Genomic DNA, 25,938 nt, shown 5'->3' on the forward strand with positions numbered 1-25,938 from the left:
AGAATCTTATAAGCCTTAGATTCCTCGGCTTCAGTGAACAGATTTTTAGGGATTTCCTCTGGGAAAATGTATATACATTCTGCCAATTCCAAACTTCAGATATTGTGAAAGATTCAGATCATTTCTCTCCAATCATTTCTTCCTGTAGGCATCCTAGGGTCAGGCTAGTTTGATGCTTAAACCAACACCTTTGGTCATGAAACGTCTCCATTGGACTGACTTTCAAGTGCATGGTGTTTGATGTTCAGAGAGGGAAAAAGATTATTCTTCAACTCTTTAGAACCCACATTTTCCTTTTTTTTTCTTTTCTTTTTATTTTGGTGAGTGGCTTCTGTGAATTCAAATACTTCATCTGTCATGGAATTCTTCTAACCTCATTAAGAACAGAGAACATTTCCATATATCGATGACTCTCCCAAGCCCCTTTACCTTAATGGGTGCCTAAATTAACTTTCAGCTTGTTAAGCACACACCAACAATTAGAGAAGACAAACTTTTAATATGATACTCCTTTCTCTGATTAGCAATTGACACCTAACTTTAGTCCAAGAGATTTTTTAATATTTCAGAATTAGCTTCACAAATAATAAAATAAAAAATAAAGATTATGTTTTAAAGGAGAAAGTAAAAAAAGTGCAGAATGACAAAGGAAGATGAGTAATGACAATTCACAAAAAGGAATGAGAAGTAGTTGGGAAATTATATATTTTATGACTTAAAGTATAAGAAGGAAAATTTATTTGTAAACAAAGATAGTAACAAAGAAAGAGGATAAAAGCAGAGGGAGGCAAAAAAAAAAAAGCCAAACAGAGATCAGAAGTTTAAAAGACAAAATATAAGACAAGCAAGAACACCAGAGGGATACCGTCACTGTTTCTTTATTTTCTTTTCTAATGGATGCTCACTTCCAACCTGGACAGAACATCATGTATGCAGAAGACACTTAAATCAAGAAAGGCACGTGTGAGTGTGGATAACCTAAGACTGTGATATATTGTCATTCAGTGTAGCTGGGAAGAGGCATCACTATAGAAACAGTAAAGCTGTTTGTGAAAAGCTGAGCCTCTCCCAAGGAGAAGACAGTCACTTTAGAAAACACTTAGCAGATTGCTGTGAGCTAATTTAAAAAAAAATAGAGAGCAGTTACTTATTCTCAAATCAAATGAAAAAAATATTGAATGCAGAATTAATAATTATGTTTCTCTTATTTGGAATTTTCTCATGTTGAATAGTAAGAATTTCCACTATCAAAAAACACTAGTGGAAGCATTCCCTAGGATGGCAGAAAAACAAACAAGTACAAGTCTTAAGCTAATTTTACAGCTGGCTACATAATTACTTTGGCAACAGTCATAGACCAACCTTTATTCTAAAATGTATTCTTATATTGAAAATAAGCAGTTAGAAACAATATGGCTAGAAATGAAGGAGCCCAGTAGAGCAAACACTCTTGGTCCCAGGGGTAGGCTACCAATTATCTTTTTTTTTTCCCTTATGAAACATACACACTTACACCCCTCCAGATGACATAATAGCTTTGGGGGAAAAGCTAATGCACTTACAAATATCAAATGGCAATTTAGGGTTAATAACATGAGTATGTAAAAATCCATTTTCCCACCTTGCTCATTTTAAAAATAACCTCAACTAAAAGTTATCCTTAACAAAAGATGGTTCTACTCATTTTGCTTGGATCCAGGGAGAAGAAAGAAACATGAAAGAAATTCTTAAAAATGCATTTGTAAAACAATACATCAAGCATCAAATTGAATACAAAATATTCAAATTAGATTTACAATAGGTTGCACAATTACTAATACTAGAAAATTAAAAAGCAGACTAGGAAATGAAAGGAGACATCCTTTAGAACTTACTGACACATTTAGGGTAATTTAAGTGGCTTGGCTTGAAGACAAAATAAAAAAATGTAATTTAGTACAAATGAATGCAAACGCATCCTGGAGCCAAAGGACAAATCCAACAAATGCCTCAGGACGCAGGATGAGAAAGGAGATGTTATTAGTAAAGAAAAAATAGCTGCAAAACACTCAACTCCATGCACAGTGGCAGTGAATGGAACAAACCAGAGATTGGTTGTATTGTGCTACTGAAGTACTAAAGAATAAATCAAAGTGAGTTCAATGATAAAACACTGGTTGCATACTCAGTATTTACTATATGACTAGTACTTTGTTAGGTAGCTATAGTGGGGGCATTCCTTTTAATGTGCATGAAACACCAAACACAGCTGCCTAAGAAGCCCCTGGGTGAAATCATCCTATGAAGTTCAGACATTAGATATTATCACTTGTGACAGCAACAATGCCTCACAGGAGGAAAACTGATGAGGGATGAGATGTGTGCTTTTCAAATGGGATGGTCCACTCTCAGTAATTGAAGGCTGGCAGTCATGAGCAGAAAGGTCTTGCAACTTCACTGGACCACAAAAAAATGTAGGGAAGCAAATAATTATATTACTGGGCATGAAAGCAAAATATAAAGCAAAAATATATAATTTTACTCTGGTATTTTTCCCAGGCTCTACTGTACTTAATATTTCATAGTCCTGATATGAAAATTTTTCTGTCTCAAGATCTGATTCATTTTTCTACACAAGAAATAAAGATTCCCACCTGAAACATTAGAAGAAATAACTGACAGGGTCTTTATTGAATTGACACAATATGTAGAAGGCAGGTAATGGGGTAGTGGGGTCATGGAATATATTCGCTATTTCCCTTAACAACATATCACAATAATGCAACAAATAAATTCAATAAATTGGTTACTGCCTATAAAGTCTTGGTAATGCTGAGTTTTACATTGCAGCAATAGCTGTGGGTTCTGGAGCCACAGTTCTGTTCTCAGCACTAACCCTGGTTGTGTGACATAGGACAAGTCGCTAAACCTTTCTACACTTCAGTAGCCTCCTCTCTAAGAAATGGGAGATGCTAATATTTTTGAGTTGTAAATAAAATAACTTAAATAAAGTTCTTCAGACATACCAGACATCTTTTGCTTTTCAGAGCATGGTACACACCATGGGTGAAGCCCGGGCTCCTCCATGTCCCCTGAACAACTTGACATAGAACTTTGGTTGCCACTGCTCCCCCTGCTGAGAAAGCCCTCCTGTGCATGGGCATGGCCTCTAAGACTGATCAGAAGGCGTCTGCTTCAGGGATGGTCAGGTTCTCTAAGCGGTGGAAGTAATCCTTCACTCCTCAGTAAAACCCGTACACATTGTCAGCTATTCGGAGACTTCCACTGCACTGTATTCATCTTTTGTATGCCTGTGATGTCATAGATATGCGGCCAGTTGTATAATCAGTGCCAGTGTATGTGGGTATATATTCTTTTGTTTAACAGAATTTGCCACAGCTTCCAGCATCCAATGAAGCTTAAATATCCTCATCTTTCTTCCTTTAAAAATAATAGGCACATTTCATTACTGACTGAGGATACTGTAACACAGCCTTTCCTAAACTGTGTTCCATGGAATGCTAGTCGATTAGATGGCTCCTGGAATAGTGACAGTGCCTGATGGCAGAATAATGAAACATGCTAGCTCATTAAATGGGTAAAGAAGTCCTCCTCCAGGAACAAAACCTGGAGGTTTCAATATTTACTATTGCTATTCCTGGTTTTCTGTTTGCTTGTTTGGGTGTTGCTTTCCCCAGAACGCCATTTCCTGGGATACAGTTTGGGGAGTGCTATTCCTGTCTCTGCAGACGGCCACTTCCTCCGCAACGTAACTGTATGCCAACCCTCCATTGCCTCCCCTCCTCATCTGCTGCACTCTTCACCTCGAGGGCTTTTGGTCCTACTTTCTCACCTACTGAACTCCTAATCATCACCCAAGAAAGACCTTATATATCACCTCTTCTGCTTTTTTTTTCCAGTCGACATCTACCAGGATCTAGTTGCTTCTTTCTTTGTGTCCTCACAGCACCCACGATATAGTAGAATGTCACATCACTGTTATTTTATTCTTGTTTCTGATTCTTAGTTCATGTAAGTGTAATATCCTGTGCACACTGGGTGATTTACTCTGTTTTCAATATTAAAAGAATTCTGTGAATTAGGCTGATTTTTTCTGGATGTGTGTTGGGGGAGTGGGTTTCTAGTGTTTATGCTCATTTTTGAGGAGAAGATAGTAAAATGAAGGACAGTATAAGGAAAGGATGCCAATGCTACTTGACTTTCCTTCATTTTAATATTTGTTTAGGTAAGGTCATGTCAACAGTCAACTAGGCCATCTGTGAAATACATGCGTTCCCAGGCTGATCAAGTGTGCACTGTCTGTAGGTCACGAAACAGAAAGAATGCCTTCAGAGGAGCAGAGGAGGAAACAAAGCAGACAGGCTATGCAGCCATAATGGATGAAATGTTTTCTTTTTTTCTATGTTCCCTTTTTTCCTGTCTCCCAAAATACTACCTCCTGAAAGGAGAAAATTCCTGTATTATGTTTTGTGAATTAAGAAAAAAATGATAGCTTGCATGCTTTCTCTCAAAAATATTTCTTGCACTCTATTGCTGCCTATCTCAGTAAGTCTTTAGTGTTAGACAATTTCTGGTTTAAAAATTCATATCAACAATAAAATGGATTCAAGATTCTCTCTATCACTTCTTGTGATAGAGAATCCCTAATCCCTAACTTTTCCCATCCTCACCCCTCACTCTGCTGCCCTGTTTGTCTAGGCTGCACTGCTCCCCCAGCATTCTTTCCTGATCAGTGTTTCAATCTCCAGCCAGCTCTCCTACAGTTCTCTAATGCTCTACTCAAATCCTTCTTCTTCCTTGAGTCATTCTTTGCCATGTCAGCCTGAATCTGTCTCACCTTCCACCCTTCTTCCACCCTACGTGCTCTGCACAGGGCATATTTTGCATATTTCAAACAATGGTGCAATATTGACATATTTGTAGGATCTGTCTTCAAGCTCTAGAAAACTTGGGTGTCGAAGTTTTATAGATAACATCTTCATCCCCCAAGTTCCTAGGAAAATACCTATGTATTGTCTATAAGCTATATATTAATATGGAATATTAAAAGACTGTGCTTCATTAACAGTAAGGTCCAAGGTGTATCTTTATATAGAACTTTTAAAACTGTGAAGTTCCTGGGCTCAACATTTAATGGAAAACTAGTAAGAAAGGGAGAGAAGTTTCAAGAACAGGGATTGTGCATTTGTACAGTATTGCCAAGCCAGCCAACATTCCAGCTCACTCCCTGATGTCATGCAACTCTAAGATGTTTCCATTTGTATCAAGGCCTTTTAGCCCTTCAGTGGGTAGCATAGTTAATTTCTCTTCTAGAGACACTTTGAAACATGTAGGAATAATAATTGACATAAAATGGAGAGATTGTAATAACACGGTGTGTTACAGCCTGGAAGGGTAAATGATTTCTGAAGGGCTGTGAATACCTTGGACCCAGAAATACCTTATACTTCTTTCTCACATAAGTATTTTTTATCTAAAAAGTCATTTCCATTTAAGACTACCTTGCTAGACTTTTTCCATGTCTTCTATATATTCTATGTCTTACCTTAATAGTATCTTCTTAGTATCATAAGACATTCTACCATTTATGTCTTACTGAAGTCCCCCATCAGCCAAAGCTTTAACCATGGATCGATTCCCATACTATGTTTAAATGTTCAGCATAAACACCAGTACAATGATCAAAGCTGGCCTTCTTACTGTTCCTCTTCTGTCGATTCATTTGCCTTTGTTGGATCATTAAACTCATCAAAGGAATTTCTGTACTGAGCTCTGTGTTTTGCCCTTTTAAAGGGCAAAGGTCACTGAACCCAAACTCTGATCTGTGTTTTCAGTGTGCACCTGAGCAGTTTCCAAAAGGTTTACCTCTCTCCAAGGAATCACAAAAGGAGAAAGAGAAAATGTGGTGAGAAGGATGTCCATTGTTTACCGGCTTTCCACTTTCCCACAAACAAAACAAGCAGAGCTGAATCAGGAGGGTGCCTGTGAGGAGGCGTTCAGGACCACATAGGTGTTCCCCAGGGTCCGCAGCTGCAGCTCCCCCTGTGAGTCTGCTGGGACTTGATTGCAAGTGGCTGTGAAAAGTCACTGAGGGTTTGTGTTAGCCAGAGGCCACGAAAGCTGCCATCCCCGGCTGAGTGACTCTCTGTTTAAACTGGGCATAAGTCCAATTTGAACAGAGAATCTGCTTTATTTCTCTGTTTCAAAGGGCACATTTCTGTCTACTTCCTCATGTGCAGGGATAAACTGGGAACAATAATATTCATTTATAAAAGAAATCATAGTGTTGATTATTATAACTGCGTGTTAGTAAATACCTAAATAGCTCTGTGATATGGAAGGATATGGGTATCTGAAGAACCATGAATTTAAGCCCCTTCTTTAAAAAGTACACATTTACCCAAAATTATTTAATATGCAGGAGTTATACTTTTTAAATCTAAAAGTGACACTGAACTATCTGGATATTCTCCAAAGCATGCACTCTGAAATACATATATCTCTGTGATAGAATTCTTATTCAATATTGCCTTGAGATAATTAAATATTTCTTCCTTCCATTATTTCTCTTTCTCTCTCTGTCTCTCTCTCTCTCTGTCACCTACCAACAAATACAGTAACACACACACACACACACACACACACACACACACACACACACACACAATGCTGGACGATTCCTTAAATTATTCCAGACATGCTTCTAGGCAGCGCTTTTTTTTTCTAGATTTGTAGTTTTGGCACTCCAACACCAAGTTCACATCCTGGACCATGCCTTCTATTAGTGGATGTCTGGGCAGTCTCCCAATAAAGCTGAGCAGCTTTCGTATCATTAGTGGGATGATGGTATTTCAGTTCCTCTTCCTTTCATTCCTCTTTAGTTTACTATCAGTGCCACTGAGCTTAATGAACCCAGCCGCCTGCTCATGCATTAAAAACGAAGACATGCATTCTGCCATGGGAAAAAAAGAAGTGCCACATTCTATTTTCTACAGCTGACACTTTTTAACAAACATAAAGTAGGGAAGGAAGCATGAGAATATTTGTGTAATAGGGAGGTGTTAATAAAGGCTTTCTAAACTTTCAAATAAAGAACGTAATGATTTGCAACTCTAGAGTGTCATCACAAATAACATGCATTCATAAGAATGCAAAATTATTAAAAGTGCTATTAACACTAGCTACCACTATATTTTGGTACTAATTATATTAATATACTTAAATAGTACTTAGTAACATACTAATTACTAAATTGTATTAGAAGTGACTATCATGTAACAACTGTCTTATAGAATATTACCTGGATTGTGTAGTCACATCTTTGTTTTACATCATTTATTGTATTTTAAGTAAACTGGTCACTGGCTGGGAAGTAAAAGCCTACCCATATTGCTAAAACTACTACAAAATCTAATTGTAGAATCTAAATATCATTTTCTATGTACAGTGATATCTAAATATTCAACTGTTGCAGACCTAAAAATTGAAATACTGCTTTTAAATAAAGAAGCGGTTACATACACGATGTGGTTAATAATAAAAAACTCTATTACACAGAGTTTTATGAAACACTGGCCATATTTTGTGGTATTGAAGTCGCTCTGACATATCAAATGACTGTAGCATGGTTTCACTGAACTCAGCTTGCAAACACCTCTGGCTGTAAAACGAATTCATTTCATTCACTTGCATCTCAGTGAGGAAAGTGGGAAAGTAGCTACTCAAAATTGTCATTCTCATCAACTATATGTTCCTAACTTAGCTCTGTTTGCATGCAGGAAATAGATACCTGAATCACAGAGAGTTGACTTTGAAGAAACAGGTAGACCTTGGAACAGTGTGGATTTTTGTAGCAGCCAGAACAAAGGGCAGGGTTTAGAAAGAGAGAGTAGAGAATGAGAAAGATAAAACTGAAACTATCTTGCAATCATGCTTCTTTCTTTTAGTAAACACATTTTTATCTTCCACTTCCCCACCAAAAAAATGTGCTGCATGGTGTTTATGAGTTGTCTCAACGTTTAGAACCTCTTCAAGCAGTCGGGGCTCTTCCTCATGGAAGATGTGCTTTTCCTACAATAATTTTCTGTAATTGTGTCAAGAAGCTAAAAATAAAAATGACACAAGAAGTTTCACCACAGTGAGAATCACAAGCTCAATTGTAGAACTGAGTCATCATCATCCTGTTTCAGAGAGATACGTGCAGGTTAGGAAATTCACTGTGCTGCCTGCCTTCCTCCCGCCTGTGTGGGTTGAGATATGAAGTCTATGGTGTGGTTATCAATAACTGCTAGGAACTCTGGCCATAATTGAGTAGATAGCTGTAAGCACTATCGTATTGAGAAAGCAAATGTGGTAAGAACCATAACAAGCTCTGATCTGGGGCCAAGGCTGTACAAAGCAGTTACAGAATTTATCAAGTCTTATTTAAACTAAGTGTATGTCTAGCTCTCTCCATTTTTATTTCTCTTCATCATGCAGCAGCACATCATTTTCTGGTTTATCATGCAACCTCTGTCTGCCCCATGTTTTTAGTCATTTGTCACACTCCCCAAGGTCACGAAGGAGCCTCAGAAAAGAAGTATTTGTTTTGATTGATTGGTTCTCTTATGCTTATGCCTAGGAGTGCTGCTAAATAAGCCTTTTGTATTTTCGGTGAAATGACTAAAGGGTGGGGAGAGGGGAACTTGTGAATTCCGTGTTAACAAGATACGTAAAGCATGCTGTTTCCTGGAGCTCCTCATTTCTTGCATCTCCAACCCTTGTCACTAACACCCTGGTGAAAATGAGAACTTTGTCTTCCCATCACCACTACAAGGAGAGTGGACACTCTGGTTCTGGAATTAAAATAAAGCATTCAGCAGTATAAGAGTCAACATACAGAATCTCTCCTTTTTTTCCTTGCCACTATGCTGCTGCTTTCTGAGAAAGAGGCATATGATAAAAAGCAAAGATCAGTCCTGCTGAGGTGCTTTTCACCATAACTATGTACACCAGTTGTTGAAAGAATAGGACAATGGCTCCAATTCGTTGAGGCTGGGCTAGCAAGTGTGGTAGAGCATGTGGATGTACCACTGTATTGATTTTCATCAAATATGTTTTTTTCTGTGTACAGCTTCTTGCTTTTCGTAGCAATTCAGTAAACACCAAGACATGCAAGTGAACATATTTTATCTAGAGCAGTCTGGGTCTCAATTTTGTATTTCTGAGTGGAGAACTGCTATCTTGTGTATATGTTAGGTTTATGAGTTATAATGTCACTCATAGAAGGTGTTTGATATTCCATACATGGAAGAGAAAGGGACTTATTTCCTACGAGGTTATAACCTCACTTTTTCTTTTCTCTATGGCATCATGGTCCTACTGTTCTAATTCTACACCAGTGATGACACTTTTCATAGCTTCATTTTTTTAAATGCCAGGTTTATTGGGCTTACAATGAAATAATTTGCATACAGTGAAATTCATTCTTTTAGGAGTAGAGTTCTATGAGTTCTACAAACACACACAGTCACGGAACCTAAGTTGCCCTCGACATTCTCCTCGGCTTGAATAAACTTTGGACAGTCTTGTTTCTGACTCTAGGTCCTAACTTCTCTTTTCTTAGGATATTTTCTAAAAAAAAACCAAAACACCCTAGAAAAACAACAACAAACAAAAACCTTGCAGTTGTAAATTCTGTACTTGCCCTTTTGAAACAGAAATCTCCTTTTATGACAACTTTACAAGGAAAGAATATCTTCCTCAAAAACCTGTTGGTTTCTGCTTTGAAATGTATTCATCACGATAGAAAGCTTCTATATCTCCTAGTCTCTGAGAGGAAGGACCCTACATGTAATAAGTAGCACTGGCAAACACAGATGGCCTAATAACCAACCTACCACCTCACATTTCTCAGTATTTTCCCACTAACTCACCCCTAAACTTAAAAACTCTCCTGCAATTATTTCAAAGGAATTGAGCGTCATCTCTCTTCCTCATTGTAATTTTGAATAAACTCTCCTCTGCCTGTTTGACTCCATCCAGTGCAATATTTCTTTGACAAACTGTAATTACAATCAAGTCACAGAACCTCTTTACCATTTCAAAAATTTCCCCTGAGCCCCTTTGTAGTTAATACTTCACCTTCAAACCACAGATCCTCACAAACACTAATCTAAGGTCTGCCTCAATAACTTTGCCTTTACAGAATGTCACAGAAATTAAATTACACAATATGTAGCCTTTTATGTCTCTTTCCCACTTAGTATAATACTGTTGAGATTCATACATGTTATTACATGTACCAGTGGTTTCTTATTTTCACTGCTGCATAGTATTACATTGTATACTATCACCATCTATCTATTTTCAGTCCACATTTATAATTTAAATTTCCCTGTCCTTATTGTATCAATGTGTGTTTATACTTATGATGATGAAACAGTGTGCAGCCAAGAGGGGGTGGGGGCAAATAGGGATTTGGAATGGGGTCCAGAACTCAGGGTGTCTAGGAAATATTAGAAAGACATATAAGATGTCTTCACCCCTTCCACCACAAGTGTGAGTTGGGGGAAGGGACACATGGAACAGGAACTTGCAGGGCAGTTTTATACAGCAACAGCTTTGCAGCTAACCTCTGGCATGGTTATTTAACATATCTATAACCTTTAACAGGTTGCATAGATATGTTAAATAGCTGTGGCCATACTTTGAACCAGAGGAATGGAAGTGACTTCCACCCAAGACATAACTAGGATGCAACTTCCCCTGGCTACAGAGCCTGCATGAGAGCTTGGAGATGATTGGCTCCATGCCATGGGACCACGCCTGCTGAGGCCCACTATGGCAACCCAGTAGAGCTGGAAGGATAAGGGAGTGATGGCAAGTGTAGCCGATTGTGGGAGGAGTCAGAAATGGGGCTGCAGAGGAAGACTGCTGCGGAGATTTAAACTGAGACACAGCAGCTATTAAGGAGAGGACCACATGGCTGTGGCAGTGCAGAGAGTACATATGGCTGTGGCAATTGAGGAGAGAGCCACGCACTTCTGGCCGAGTGAGGACCCCCACAGCCATGTAAGGGGGAGATCCACATGGTTTGCCAGAGTGGGGACCTCCACAGCCCTGTGAGGAAGAATCACCATGTGGCTTTAGCAGAGAACTGCCACTCAGCTTTGGCAGAGTGGCAACCCCCCTCCTTGCAGCTTTGCCAAGAAGAACCATGCGGTTTTGGCTAGAGTGGGGACCCATGCAGCTTTGGTAGAAGAGGACCACGTGGCTTTGGGGTGTTCCCTTTGGCTATGTGGCCTGGGAAGCAGGAGAGACTTTGCCTGGAAGAAGGGTGAAAGAACTCTGGCTAGTAGACCATGGGAAGGTGCCACATGGCTTTGTATTAATTAGAGATCCTGCCTGGATGGCAACACAGCTGATGATGTCAAGAGCCTGAATCATGGATGTTTGCTTCTTTTCCGGAGATAGGTAGTCTGAATTAGGGCAGGGGGAGAAGGAAGCACTGTGGGCATCTGTGGGTATACTAAAAGGACTTCGATATTTTAATGAAGACATTAGGACACTACTTTAAGTCAGTATAGCTTTAAATAAACATTTCCTTTCCTTTTCACAAATCTCTGGCATTGAGAGACGTCTTTCCTATGGTGGCAGACAATCAAACCTAGTGGGGAGTCCTTTTGGTAATTGTATATCGTACCCCCTTTGGCCCCTGAGTGCTCTGTAACAGTTTTTGGCATCCCTGGGTGGGCCAATAATTGCCCCCCCTGTGGCCCCCTGGTCCATGTTCTTTAACAATGATAATCCCCATATTGTTTCTTCTAAATACATGCTGAATCAACTTTAGATCACCCAAAATGTTCTTGATTTTCCTTCACAGGCTGAGCAGCCTTTTTTCATTCTTGTGGATGAAGATGGTGCACACACAAGCTGACAAGCTCAAGGGAGGCTTGCATGGCAGGTCTTACAAACTCAGAGACCTAAAGTGACCACATAGGACGATCTGAAATTAAAACTTCCTAACTAACAGTGGGTGGTTTTGTCCTAGTCCTGTAGCATCCTCGACAAAGGTGAATCTTTACCTTCACTGAGCTTGTCTATTGTCCTTTTGCATCTACAATAACATATCTTTTACATGTCCGAGTAATCTCATTTTTTTAGACTTCTCCATGTACAGTTTCCCACCAGAGCAGGAGACCACAGACCCTCATGTTTCGTGTTCTCCCTCATACCATCTCTACATGCTGTAACTATCCTATACTCACCAATGTAAAAGACGTATGTGTCTACCTGTTTTACTCTGTACCCAGTCTCCGAGACTTACCCACTTTATTTTCTCCCACATCCCTAATCTATCACCAGTGGTTTCCATGTAACCCTTTTATGTCAGCTTCTTTGATGCTTATTTACAATAAGGTTCAAAACTGCCATTCTCTGGAACATTATCTCAATCCATTGAGATTTTGTTTCCGTGTAAATGTCATCAGTTTGGCTCAAATAAACTCATAAAAATTCTCCACAGGTTTGGACGTTTCTTATGTTGATAGTCTCAACTATAAAACTTATAACAATGCCATTAAAAGAGTAACCAAACCAAACCAGTCATCACTTTGAAAACAGTACAAATCTCTTATAAAGTGTTGGTAATATAAATGTCTATAAATAGTTTAAAATTAAATATTAATATGAGCTATGCTAAAATTTTATACTATCCATTTGGTTTTGATAGGTATTAAGTCCTAAATACCTATTCAAGTCAAAGTTGAGTTAATTTAGCCAGAAAGTGCGCTTGATAGCAGTTTGGCTTCCTGGCCAAAAACATGAAAATAAATATACACCAGTAAAATTTAACTATTAGATGGTAGAAGGGGATGGTATCAATTTGCCAAATGTAAACTTCTTTCACTTAATAATGTTTGTAAATTATTTTCTGTTGCTAAATGTGGGGTAAACTCACATACATTTTAATGTATGAACTTTATTATTTTAGAAATCATTATCAAAACTGCATGCATTATGTTTTTTTTCTTTTCTTTTTTTTTTCTTTTTTTTTGCTGCCCTTTTAAATTATTTGTGAGTTTATAACTCCAGGGGATCAGGGAACTACCACCTTCTAAAGCTAAAGAACTGGTTTAAAAAAGGAATGTTGAATGTGATGTAATTCCCTTTATTTTATTTCAATATTCAACATTTAGGGTAGCATATTAAAAATTAAAATATATTAAGAAAGTGTTAAGAAATGAATGAATTCTTCCTCTATTCTCATATTACTCTATAAATCTAATTGGTTAGTTTTTAATAGTAGTGGCCAACCTAAAATTATTTATATTTCATATATAAAAGCAGTATTTGAATTTCATATAATATACCTGTGGCCAATATAAAATTTAGCAATTTTTTATACATTAAAATTCAGAAAATGTCATTGTATATAAAATTGAATCCTTTGTACATTAATGACAAAGAAGCCAGGCTTGCCTGCCATCCAAAATTCAGCTCAATTCTGTCATCCTTCACTGGATGACAGTTTGTGCAATTATTTCAATACAGCTCTGTGTTTGGTCTCTGTTATTTTTTAAAGTAGATAGAAACTAGAAAAATTAATTTCAACTTGATCTTTTTAAAAATTCTTAGCAGAAATAAAAAAGAAGATGTTATACTTGTAATAAGATATATACATCTGCTTAGAAAATATAAACAGACACATTAGAATATGTAACAATGCCAAAAGAAACAAGAATTCCACCTCAATAAGAGTCTGTGAATTTCTGCTTTGGGAAAGTGTTATTTGAAAAATATGCATATGTAAAATAAGCATATGTCATTAACTATTTTTTGTTAAAAGTAAGATAGAATCAGAAATTTTAAAACTGTGTTTACTTCTGTAACAAGATTGTGGATAATATACACACATGCAAAGCTTCAACATCACATCTTCATTTTCATTTTGCATTATTTTCTGACATGCATCTTGTTTAAAATTGAAGTCTCACTTAAAATTTAAGAGTATGAATTATAACATCAGAAAATTAAGTTTAACATATAGGTGATATTAGCCAATGTTTTTCAACATAAGTTATATGGAATATAATATTAATAGGTGTCCTTTGAATATGATTTTATAGTCAAATTATTTTACCAGTGACTAGATTGAAAATATATAAATAGGTTCATTCACTTTAAATTGGTTAAGTGCAGTTAGACATTAATCCTATTATAAATCACCAAGGGGCATTATTAAGAGAAGAACTCCATAAGCTCATTCAGCCTAGACACACTTCTTACAAGGAACATTTTATAGGCCAAATGATCCATGAGGCCAATAAACTCTGACCTGTGTTGGGGATTTAGGCTAACAGGAGTGGTAACTGATGAAGTGAAAGAGTGCTGTATTATACTGTGAGTCAGGAGGCTGCTCACAAATCCTGGGCCTGCCACCGTCGTTGTCAGGAGCATCAGAGCAGCAGCCAAGAGCACAACCTGTACCACACTCTCTGGATGTGAATGGCCTCACATGGCTGTGGCATGGCCATGGCCTCTTATTGGCTGTGTAATAGTGTGCAAGTCATTTGCCTTTTTATTCTTTCCTTTATTCAATCAAAAACCACAGTTACAGGAGATTTTGCCCCAAAGAGTAGTTCATTTGGGTAATATAGTCAAAATATTTTTAAGACTCACTGATAAGTGATAAGTGGTATATGTGATCTCCTTTTTATCATGGCTTTCAAACTTTGACTGTAACTCACAATAAGCAACCTATTTTACATAGGAACCCAGTATAAACATTCAAACCTACACAAACATGTACAGTGGAAATAAAAGTTAAGTGAAATAATAATATAAAGCAGTAACTACTTTATATGCCATAGACTCCAATGTTTTTATTTTCTTCTGTCTCCTCATTCTATTCTGTTGTAACTGGTTATTCAATCTATAGAACTTATTCTGTTCTGTTCTTTTCTTTTCTGTTAAGAAAATGTTGGTTCTGATCCTCAAATTGCAAGACACTAATTATTGATACGACCTATATAATAATCATTATTTAATCTCCACCCTCAGTCCTGTCCATGTTACACATAAAACCCATCGGATATTTGCAAAATGTGAGAATTGTTTAAAAATTCAGATTCAGGCCTTGCCCCTGACCTGCTGAATATGGATCTCCTTCTGGTTTTGGCCCCAGAACCCATCTGTGTCACTCATAACATACTGTAGGCACGGAATGCTGGCTTAGGTTTTTGACAATTCTAAAATTGAAGAAATAAATGACATTTAGAGAGAAGCTCTCTGCTTAATTTTCTATATTTAACCCATGTTGAATGTACACAACACAAACACACATACATATCAATATACTGTACATCGATTGTTAGTTTGAAACATCTAGGGAAAAAAAGTAAGTTCAAATAACTCTTCCTCGATAATTATATTCTATGCTGCTTCTATTTGTAAATGTTTTAACATTTTAAAACTCAAAATTGTATGAAGTTAGAATAAATCTAAAGTCAAATGAGCTTGTGTAATTTATATTATCTGTATTATTTTTCTTTTGCATGAATAAGAATATTTCAAACATTTTAACTAGGTAAAACATTCTTATATTGGTATTAATAATATTATGTATTATAGAATAGATAAAAAGACTTGTTGTAATTTCACCTCCATTACTTCCAGATTTTGGTGGTACACCAAACAGTATCTCATAAGTCCTCTGATATATATCATTTTATGTGTCAATACAATATAATAGTGACACTTATATAAGCATATAAAACCAGTACAACAATTAAAAATCCATTTCAAATTTAAACATCTTTTATCAACATTTCTGTAGCTTGCATCATAATCTAGAACATATTTACAAATCTTACAATATATACATACAAATAAAGTTATTTTATAAAATTTTAGGTATTTTCTGTAAAAACATTGTTCTTGGTGAATATTTAGAAATTAAAATGAGTATTTTATAATATGAAGTGCTCTTATGAAAAATACTGATTTAATTTAATTAGTCATTATGGTCTTGTAACAGTAGATACTTTGACTTTCTTTTGGATTTCCAAATCCTAAAATCATAGTTATAAAGGGATCTTACACTTCACCATCATCAATGAATATAAAAGAATTTTCTTCATTATCATTTCAATGCAGGTACACTTTTCTAAAATAAAGTTACCACTTCCTATATCAACTCTATATATTATCTTTTCCATTTCTATTCTCCTCTCATATATATTGGTATTACTTTTACTTCTAATGTGTTTTTAATACCCTGAGATACTTAGCATCTCAATAAATTTTATGATCATATACTTTACAGGAGTTTAAACATGAGGCTTTCTGGCAGGCTTCCACATTATTATCCACAGATGTGCAGAACCACTAAGAAGTCCACATACCTATGTGAGTTCCATAAGCAAAGGGCTGACTCATATTAATCATAAGAACATGCAATTCAGCTGAGTTAAAAAAGAGTATGTGTTAGCTGTATTTTTCTCTCATTTCCACAATCTGATATCATATATTGTCATTTCTCATGTGGTCTCTGTGCTGATCCACCAGATTGTTGATTTACACATTTTTATATTCTACATTTTGGTTGTTTTATTATTATCTTCAGGATCCTTCAGTGAAAGGCACTGCAGTTGTCACTTGTTTAAAAGGCTCTCTCCCTCTCTCTCTTTACACTCCACTCTCCGTGAACAGCTGCATCACAGCTGTCATTCTGAATTGCAAAGATGTCTTGGGATGATAAGACCAGGCCTGTGGCACACAGAGTGGCTTCAAACAACTAATTAGCAGGAGCCAGGCCACGGCAAGTGTTGGTGCTGTCCATCAAGCCTGTGCCCACTGCTGACACCCTCAGCAAACCTGTCAAACGTGGCTCTCCCTGTGAATACAGCCAAGCCCACTTGTCCTGTGGTGAAGAAGAAATTGGCAGAACAAGTTTAATAAACAGGAGAGGGTGATGGCTGTCCTTTATAGGGTTAAGTACTTGATAAAAACTACTGAGCCATGGGAAGATTTGATAGCTGATTTATATCTGTTGCTGGAAAACAGGGAATCCAACTGAAAAATTTCCCATGAATTTCCCTTGAAGTTCATTATTCAAGTACATTTAGCTAGCTTCTAAAAAACAGTATTATGTACTTTCTTTAATAATAACAGGCTATTAATTATTTATAAAATCAGATGTGTGCATCTATACACAGATGCAACCCTATATCACTTTTATTATATATAATAATTATATATGCTTACATATAATATAAATAAAATTGTTATAGTTGAAAATTATTTTAAAATACAAATCTGTAGAAATATATCTATAAATATGCATATCTGAGTTTAAAACTGTGTGTTGAAGTTTTCAAGTCAACTATATTAAATTATTTTTTAAAAATATATTTTATTGATTATGCTATTACAATTGTCCCATTTTCTACCCTTTATTTTCCTCTGCCCTGCACACACCCTCCCAACCACATACCCACCCCTATAGTTCATGTCCACAGGTCATACATATAAGTTCTTTGGCTTCTACATTTCCTATACTATTCTTACCCTCCCCCTGTCTATTTTCTACCTACCATCTATGCTACTTATTCTCTGTACCTTTTCCCCCTCTCCCCATCCCACTCCCCTGTTGCTAACCCTCCATGTGACCTCCATTTTTGTGGTTCTGTTTCTGTTCTAGTTATGTGCTTAGTTTGTTTTTTTTTTTGTTTGTTTTTCTTAGGTTCAGTTGTTAATAGCTGTGAGTTTGTTGTCATTTTACTGATCATAGTTTTGTTCTGCTTTTTCTTAGATAAATCCCTTTAACATTTCATATAATAAGTGTTTGGTGATGATGAACTCCTTTAACTTTACCTTATCTGGGAAGCACTTTATTAAGTTCATACTGAGGAATATTATATAGTCATTGTTGTTAATAATTAAACATGTATATGGATAACACCTTAACTAAGAAAATGAAGTTTGAAGTCTTGCATTTTGAAGTAATCTTGAAGAGGCCTTGATAACAAAATCAAGAAAGAGATCTGACTGAAAAGAGACATAAGTAGTGGAACTTTTCTCAAAGGTGTGAGGCCTCTTCTTAACATCTGGCCTTCACACATACCATCTGCTGGAACCTTCCTCTACTTCCACCACTGCACGTCACACCACTCCTGGTCATTCACTTACTAGACTCTTAGAATAACATTATTATACTTTCCTCTGCTAGGTTAATTGACCCTGTCATGTATTTTTCTTGAATCTTGAACATAACTTACTTTATTACTGCTTACACTCTCTGGAAACATTGAATATTATAAGAATATGTCCCCTTATACTATAACATCTGAGACACAGAGGAATGTGTTTGCCTGCTCAGGATAATGAATTTAGCATATAATATAACATTTTCTCTGATATACTTGCTGAATATTTTGGAAGGAAAGGAGGAAGTCAGAGGGAGGGAGGAAAGGAGGGAGGGGAGAAGGGACAGAGAGAGGGAGGAGGTCTTTGTCTTATTTTACTTAATATATTCCCCTCTAGGTTTTTCCATGTTGTTGCAAATGACAAGATTTCATTCTTTTATCTTGTGGAGTACTATTCCATCTTCTTTATCCTCATCTATTGATGGACATCTAGGTTATTTCTATATCTTGGTTATTATTAGCAATTCTGCAATAAACATTGGGTGCATACATCTTTTTGAATTAGTGTTTTTGTTTTCTTCAAATAAATACCTAAAGGAGGGATTGCTGATTGAATGGCAGCCCTATAATTTTGGATGCCATCTATCCTGTTTTTCATGGTGGCTGCCTTAACTTTCACTGCCACCAACAGTGCATGAGGGTTTCCTTTTCTGAAAATTCTCACCAATAATATTTTTTTGTTGATTTACTGATGGTAGCTATTCTGACAGGTGTGAAGTGATGTCTCATTGTGGTTTTAATTTGCATTTCCCTGATGATTAGTGATGTGGAGCATCTTTTCATATGTCTGTTGGCCATCTATATTTTTAGTTGAATTATTTGGGGGCTGGTTTGGTGTTGAATCCCCTATACAGCTTGGATTTTAACCCTGTATGAGCTGTGTCATGTGCAAATATGTTATCCCATTGAGTAGGTGGTCTTTTTGTTTGCTGATAGTTCCCTTCATTGCACAAAAACATTTCAGTTTGATGCAGTCCTGTTCATTTAGAAAAAAAGTTGTTATTATGAAGAAAAAAAATAAACTGGCTTGGAAATTTATTTTGTGTCATTATTGAAAATCTATTAAATGCATACTTTGTATTATTACTCCCAAATATGACAAAAAATTATTACCAAATGGTTAACCTATAATTCAAATTTAAAAGGTGATACAACTGTAATAGCTAGTCTAAGTACTGAACATACTTATTTATTAAAACTTAAGTATACCTGGGTAACATTACTACATAATACATCATGAATAGAAAAATGCAAGTATTTATTGCAAAAGCCATATATTAAATTCTGTTAAATTCTGACTAGTTACTTACATTAAACTTAGTGTGTGATAAGTGCAGAAAAAAAAAAAGAAGAGGGAAGGGAAGGAAAGAAAAGAAGGGAAAAACAAGACCAAATAAGGTATAAAGCAAAAATGTGTTGGCTTTATAATTCTCTCTCACTTTCTCTCTCTCCAGCAACAGATTATGTTACCATTTTGCTCTTACTATACTTGGCATTGTTAATGTAAACAAGAGCATTCTAAGCTGTATCACAAACGCTAAGCCCTTTGTAGTCATGCCTTTCATTGTGCCTTTGGTTTCATGACTCAAGCTCAAGGCGCACATATAACTTCCTTTTTTGTTAGGAAAAGTAACATTTACCTGAAGACTGTTGTCCTAAATGAGGCTATAAATGTGAAATACATGACACATAGCAATAGTAATGGTTTCATACATTTTAGCCCCTTTCTCTTATAACACACTCTTTTCACTCTCCATTTGACATACTTTACAATATTAAATACTTTTATCAACTGACAACATTTGGGAGGTTTGTGAAACCAAAGGTAATTTAACTTCTATGAATTTCTGCATCCAGCAAAACCTGTATTATACATTTATGTAAAAGGTCAGAAATATTTTCTGTATCAAAATGATTTTTCCAATTTGGGTCCAGAGAGTTAGAGCAGTGGTCTCTCCGGGATATCTTCATCAGCCATCTGCACCCATGAATTTCACACTTGCGATAACCACCACCATTTCAAAGTCTGACAGCTAAAATTCACACTTATTTTAAAGCTCTTCCACCAATCTCCTTAACTCTGAGAGTTAAGATTTCCATCTGACATTGATTTTCAGATTTTATTGCTACAAGGAAAAACTCTTATCTCAAAAATTCATACACTGAACACTAGACCATTTTGCAAAAACACTTCAGCTCAAGCATCAAAAACAGTGACAGAGAACAGCTACTCCTACTGAAATGCAGTCTTGTGTGAATTCCAGCGACTATGAGACATTTGCCTACAGACTGCAGAATATAGACACTGAAAGCTCTACCAGCTTACCCTCTGCGCTGTTTCATTTTAAAGGGAGTTAAATATAAGAAATGACAATACAATTTATAGCTCAGAGGTGCTCAGTAAAGGTAATATGCACCCATGGTATGAAAACAGTGTGTAGTTATTCATTTCTTTGCTTTAATTTTAACCATTTTGGTGCTCTGTGTACCCAATGACAGAAGACCTGCTCAAAAGAGAAAAGTTAAACATGATAGTTTAAATCCCACACCTTATTTAAAATCTAACTTAAGAAACATCTCAAATTTGAAATACTTTCTTAGGCACTTGTCTGGAAAAAATTAATGTACTTTGAAGGTAGTTATTCCAAAATCTAAAACCGTGAGTCTCATTCTAGGCTATCACTAGCTAGCTGTATGACCTAGGACAAGCTACTCCATCTTCCCTGTCTTTAATTTATGTGTCAGTAATACGCATATGCACTCTTTATGGTCCTTGACAAAGAGCCTGTGATCTTTTAAAAAACTATCACTGAGTAGTTAACCTTGTAGTTTCTGAAGCCATACTATAGTGATTATAGTCCAGCTCCACTCATTACTATCTGTGTGAATTTGAGCAAATTATGTAAATTTTTGTGCCTCACTTTCCTACCTGTAAAGTGGGAAAAAATAGTAATAGTACCTACCCAATAAGGTTGTTGTCAGGATTAAATGATCTGCAGCTATATTTGAACATATCTTAAAGCACAATACATATTAAAGAAATCATAAATAAGTACTTACCAGAGTTTAATTGACAGAGTTGTTTTAGTGATGCATAAATTATATCATGTTTTATGCTCAGTAATATCTTAGGTTAGATAAAATTTAGTGATACCTATGAAGTGCTTAGAATAGTGTCTGGTACAAAAATTGCCCAATATCTGATATTAACTTTTCTCCATAAGCAATAATTATTATAGCTAAGTTAAGAATGATAGGTTAAGAATGTTAATAATAATAATTTGTATGGTTAAAACTTGCTAAAATCTTATCAGCTTTGGTTTTATTTTATATCTGATGTCATAATACAAATTTAATAACCTCATTCAGATTAACCAACATTAATTGGCCCAAAATGTTTTCTTCTACTTGAACAACAGTATAGTTTTATACAATTAAATATTTTTTTTAAGATTTTATTTATTTATTTTTTAGAGAGGGAAGGGAGGGAGATAGAGAGAGAGAGAGAAACACCAATGTGCAGTTGCTGGGGGCCATGGCCTGCAACCCAGGCATGTGCCCTGACTGGGAATCAAACCTGCGACACTTTGGTTCTCAGCCCGAGCTCAATCCACTGAGCTACACCAGCCAGGGCACAATTAAATATTTTAATGGTAAAAAGAACAAACATCCTCTTATTAGTAAGATACATTCATTCTCCAGACTTAGCACATTATTCAATAAAATGAAAAATAATAACAGCATATCTCAGGCACCAATTTGTAGGTTATAATCACTTTTGATACTTTTTTTAGATTTTATTTATTTACTATTAGAGAGAGGGGAAGGGAAGGAGAAAGGTAGGGTGAGAAACACTGATGTGAGAGAGAAACATCAATGTTTCCCCTCCTGCATGCCCCAACTGTGACCAAACCCGCACTCAGGCATGTGTCCACATGTGGACTCGACCTGGCAACCATTCAGTTCATGGGCAGATGCTCGACCAACTGAGCCAGGCTGGCCAGGGCAATCAACTTGTGTTGTTAATACTCAAGAATGATTAATACTACATTAATAACTTTTAAGGTACAGATTATTAAAACTTTATTGTTTGTCTGCAGTCATTAAGTGTTTATACCAAAATCTTATCTCACAGAATGCTTTATAGAACTCCAAAGCTGGCATTTCTGTCCTCAAGTTTGATTTTATAGATAACATCAGAGATTATCTGTCTGCATTAAAAAAATGTACTTAAGAAACTAGTCATATTGTGGTCAAAAGCAATGTTAACTGATGAAGAATAAAATGTCAGTGATGGTGGAATATACTCATGAGAACACTGAGATAGAACCTAGCACAGGTATGTGCTACAAAAATATCAGTGGTAACCATCACCTTCATTTAGTATCAGAGGCAACTGAAGAGAGAGAGGACCTTACAGATGACCTGGTCTAAAACCATTCAGAGTATAATGGGTCTGGAGTATGATGGTTAAATGATAATTAGTGGGGTAACAGATTTCTAAAATAATTTTGTCTGATTTGTTTAGAAATATAGCGAAATACATTTACATTTACTATTATTTGATAATTAGAATCATAACATAAATTAACACCGCAGCTCTAAATATCTTTTATTTTTCTTGTCAGCATTCCCTGGAACTTTGATCAAATAAACCCTGTACAGACTGTGTTGTGCGTTTTGGGCTTTATAAATACCTAGGGATAGAAAAAAACTCATGTTTCATAGAAAATTATTTTAATTACAGACCCTTTCATTTCTCTACAAAAATAAGGTAATCTTCAGTAAACAGTTTTCCCATCTCCCCCTTGGGCAATCAAAGTGGCATTTGGGGCATAGGGATTCAATATTCAAAAAGCATGGCCATGGAAAGACTTTAAAAGTATATCTAATTTGTAGAAATTGAAGTCCACTGGGATTTCAGTGGCTTTTCGAACATTTTGGGTAGGCTTTTTAAAGACTTACATGATTATTTGTTTATGGATAAAACTTACTTATTATCATCAGGGAGTAAGGGTTATTGTGTTATTGCTTGATGAAATAAGGGTGACTAATGGGAGAAACTCCTGTCTTCTAGACACTTAAAGCACACCAGTAATGATGAAAAATCAAAGGAGTAGAAAAAGTATGGTTCTTCTCCCAAATGTCACGTGACTAAAAATTTTGAAGAAAGAGAGATAAAGACAAAAATAGAAGCCAAATAGGAAGAAGAGTACATGCTGCAGTTTGGAGGGATGTCTCTGAATAGTTAGATCCACATAAGGATAAATAAAAAGAAGACAAATATGTGAAGGACTAATAAAGAGATAAAGCTGTTGAAATCATCACTTTACCTTTTCGACCTCAGTTAATGATGTGTCCAAACAGGAGGTACTTATCACTAAAATTTTTATTAATCACAATAGTTTGTCTGACTTACATTACTACTAAGGCTTCTGAAAATGATAGGTTCTTTTAGTTGACAAAAACAAGTGTAAAAATTCCCCACTGTACTGCTAATTAAAATCGAAGTGCTTACAATACCTTGAAGTGAATGGGAGAAAACCTAGCAACAACAGAAAATAGAATATACACTAACACAAACATACATATACACACATACATATTATCTATCATTTATTTATCTATCTATCTACATTATGTCATGACTATGAAAAAGAGGTGAAACAAATGTAACTACTGAAATACATTCCTTAAAAATATGAGTATTTTATTTCACAATGTGAACATACTTATCATTACTGAATTACACATTTAAAAATTATTTCAGTGGTAAATTTTTATGTGCTTTATACCATAATTTAAAAATAATAAAATTAAAGGTAACAGATTTCTGCATCCAGTCAGGTTAGAATAATTGGTGCTAAAATAGCCCTCCCAAAAGAAAGCAAGGAAAGAAGAAAAGAAGGGGGGAAAGAAAGAAGGGAAAGAGGGGACAGAAAAAGAAAAAAGAAAAGAAAAGAAAGAAAAAAAGAAAGAAAGAATCGACATTTTACAGTGAATAGGCTCATTAAAAAAGAAAAGCTGAGAAAAGTAGAAAAAAGTGAAAAGATTAATAAAAAATCCAATTTATCCTATTTATATTTAACACCATTTCTTTATTTTCCTTGAATGCAGAGGATGAAGTAAATCAGTCTTTCAACTGAGAGATGTATCTTTTAGCTCAACTAATAAAAATAAATTAAGAACATATAACTCTTGAAAGTCGCCTATTATTTTCTACAAAAACAGATAAAACTCAACACTTTGTATTCAATGACAACAACACTATACTGACTTCAATAGTAGGACCATCACCAAAGAAGAAAAAGATTATCATTTACTTTTTGTTCTAAAACTGTTTTTAAAGTTGTTTAAGAAGTCCTAATATAAAAATATGAACAGAAAAGAGGCCACCAAAGAAAGTATTTGTGGTAGTTAACTTGTACTTAAAATCATTAGGAAAATACATATTCCTCAGTACTAGTATGGTCTCTATAGAGATATGGCATACCTCGTAATGGCTTTCTTCATTCTCCTGAATGTGGAAACCCGCAGAGCTGGGACATTTCTGAGGAGTGACAGGAATATTGTCACTTTTGCTGTGTGAGTTACACTGAAAGAGATTACCAAATAATTGTGACAAACTACTCCACATTTAGAGTGTCTATTGAGAGACATGGTTGTTTGCTAAGAGGCTAATTAAGTAGTACAACTTGAACCAACAAGGGTCAACTGTATACTCATAAGCACATGCATTAATATTGAGCTTTTACTGAAAACATAAAAAATGAACCAAAAATAAACAAATTGTCAGAATGTTTTCACTAAAACTAAAGAAATCTAAGATGCAGTCATTTTATTTTTATACTGTCTTTGTTTAAGCAATATTAATTTATTATGTTGATGATTTTAGTAGCTAAAGCTTATATCTAATAGCTAAGCTTAATAATACCTTACACAATACTATTTGTAAGCAACATTATCAAAGCAATATGTGTACATATATATGTCTATATATGACACATATTAACCTGTGACAAAGATATTATCCTTTTCTCCACTTACAGATGAAGAATATAAATCATAAAAATATTTTTAACAAGTTTGGGCCACTACCCAGCTTTCTGGTACCTTGTTTCATACCTTGTCTATGACATGCATGGCCTTTATAAATGATGCATTTGAAATAGACACAAATAAAAACCCTAAAGTTTAAGGTCTTAAAATATTACTGCACTTTTTTCTGTACCAAATATATTGTTAAAAATAGGTTAACTAAAATAATTCACTTGGAAGTAGATGTGAATAGTAGAACATAAGATTTTAAATTATGACTTGGCCTTTCTTTGTTAAAATATTAAAATGGCTCTTTTCAATATTCTTCACAAGAGTATTTCTATGGGAAAATAAGATATTTACTTCCTGTTATCCTTGCTTCCTTCTTCTTTAAATCTCTTGCTAGATTCAAGACAAAGAATATTTATAATCATTGCAGTTAGGCTGTTTATAAACATAACAATAGGCTTTCTAGGATTTCTTTAATAAAAGATATTGTAGTGCTTCCAAAATAGATTCATTGTTGGTACATAACTGTTCCTCTCCCATAAGACTACAACATGTACAAAGAAATTTATGATGTAAGTTAGGGAAAACAGTATTTTTTCTAACTAGAATGCCAAAACACGTGCATTACATTTTAAAGTTTTTTTGAACTAATATTAAACCCAGACAAGAGGCAGAAATATTTTTAAAAATTAGGATATTCTTT

The 25,938-nt window shown here is 35.5% G+C and overlaps 1 protein-coding gene across 5 annotated transcripts in view; it reads right to left on the reverse strand.

Annotated features, from left to right (window-relative positions):
- PCDH9 (protocadherin 9) overlaps nucleotides 1–25,938 on the reverse strand; it is an 875,477-nt gene that overhangs the window by 535,393 nt on the left and 314,146 nt on the right. For 2 of the 5 annotated variants that reach the window (XM_045839020.1, XM_045839017.1), the window contains exon 3: nucleotides 24,682–24,783. The exons of 2 other annotated variants lie outside the window; for them this stretch is intronic. In XM_045839020.1, the coding sequence (XP_045694976.1) occupies nucleotides 24,682–24,783 (102 nt within the window). The remainder of the gene's footprint in view (nucleotides 1–24,681; nucleotides 24,784–25,938) is intronic. One more of the 5 variants, XM_045839018.1, reaches the window with a different exon arrangement.

This window comes from Phyllostomus hastatus, unplaced genomic scaffold (genome assembly GCF_019186645.2).
Source record: "Phyllostomus hastatus isolate PE091 unplaced genomic scaffold, TTU_PhHast_1.1 phas_contig_29, whole genome shotgun sequence".
In the NCBI taxonomy this organism is placed as follows: domain Eukaryota; kingdom Metazoa; phylum Chordata; class Mammalia; order Chiroptera; family Phyllostomidae; genus Phyllostomus; species Phyllostomus hastatus.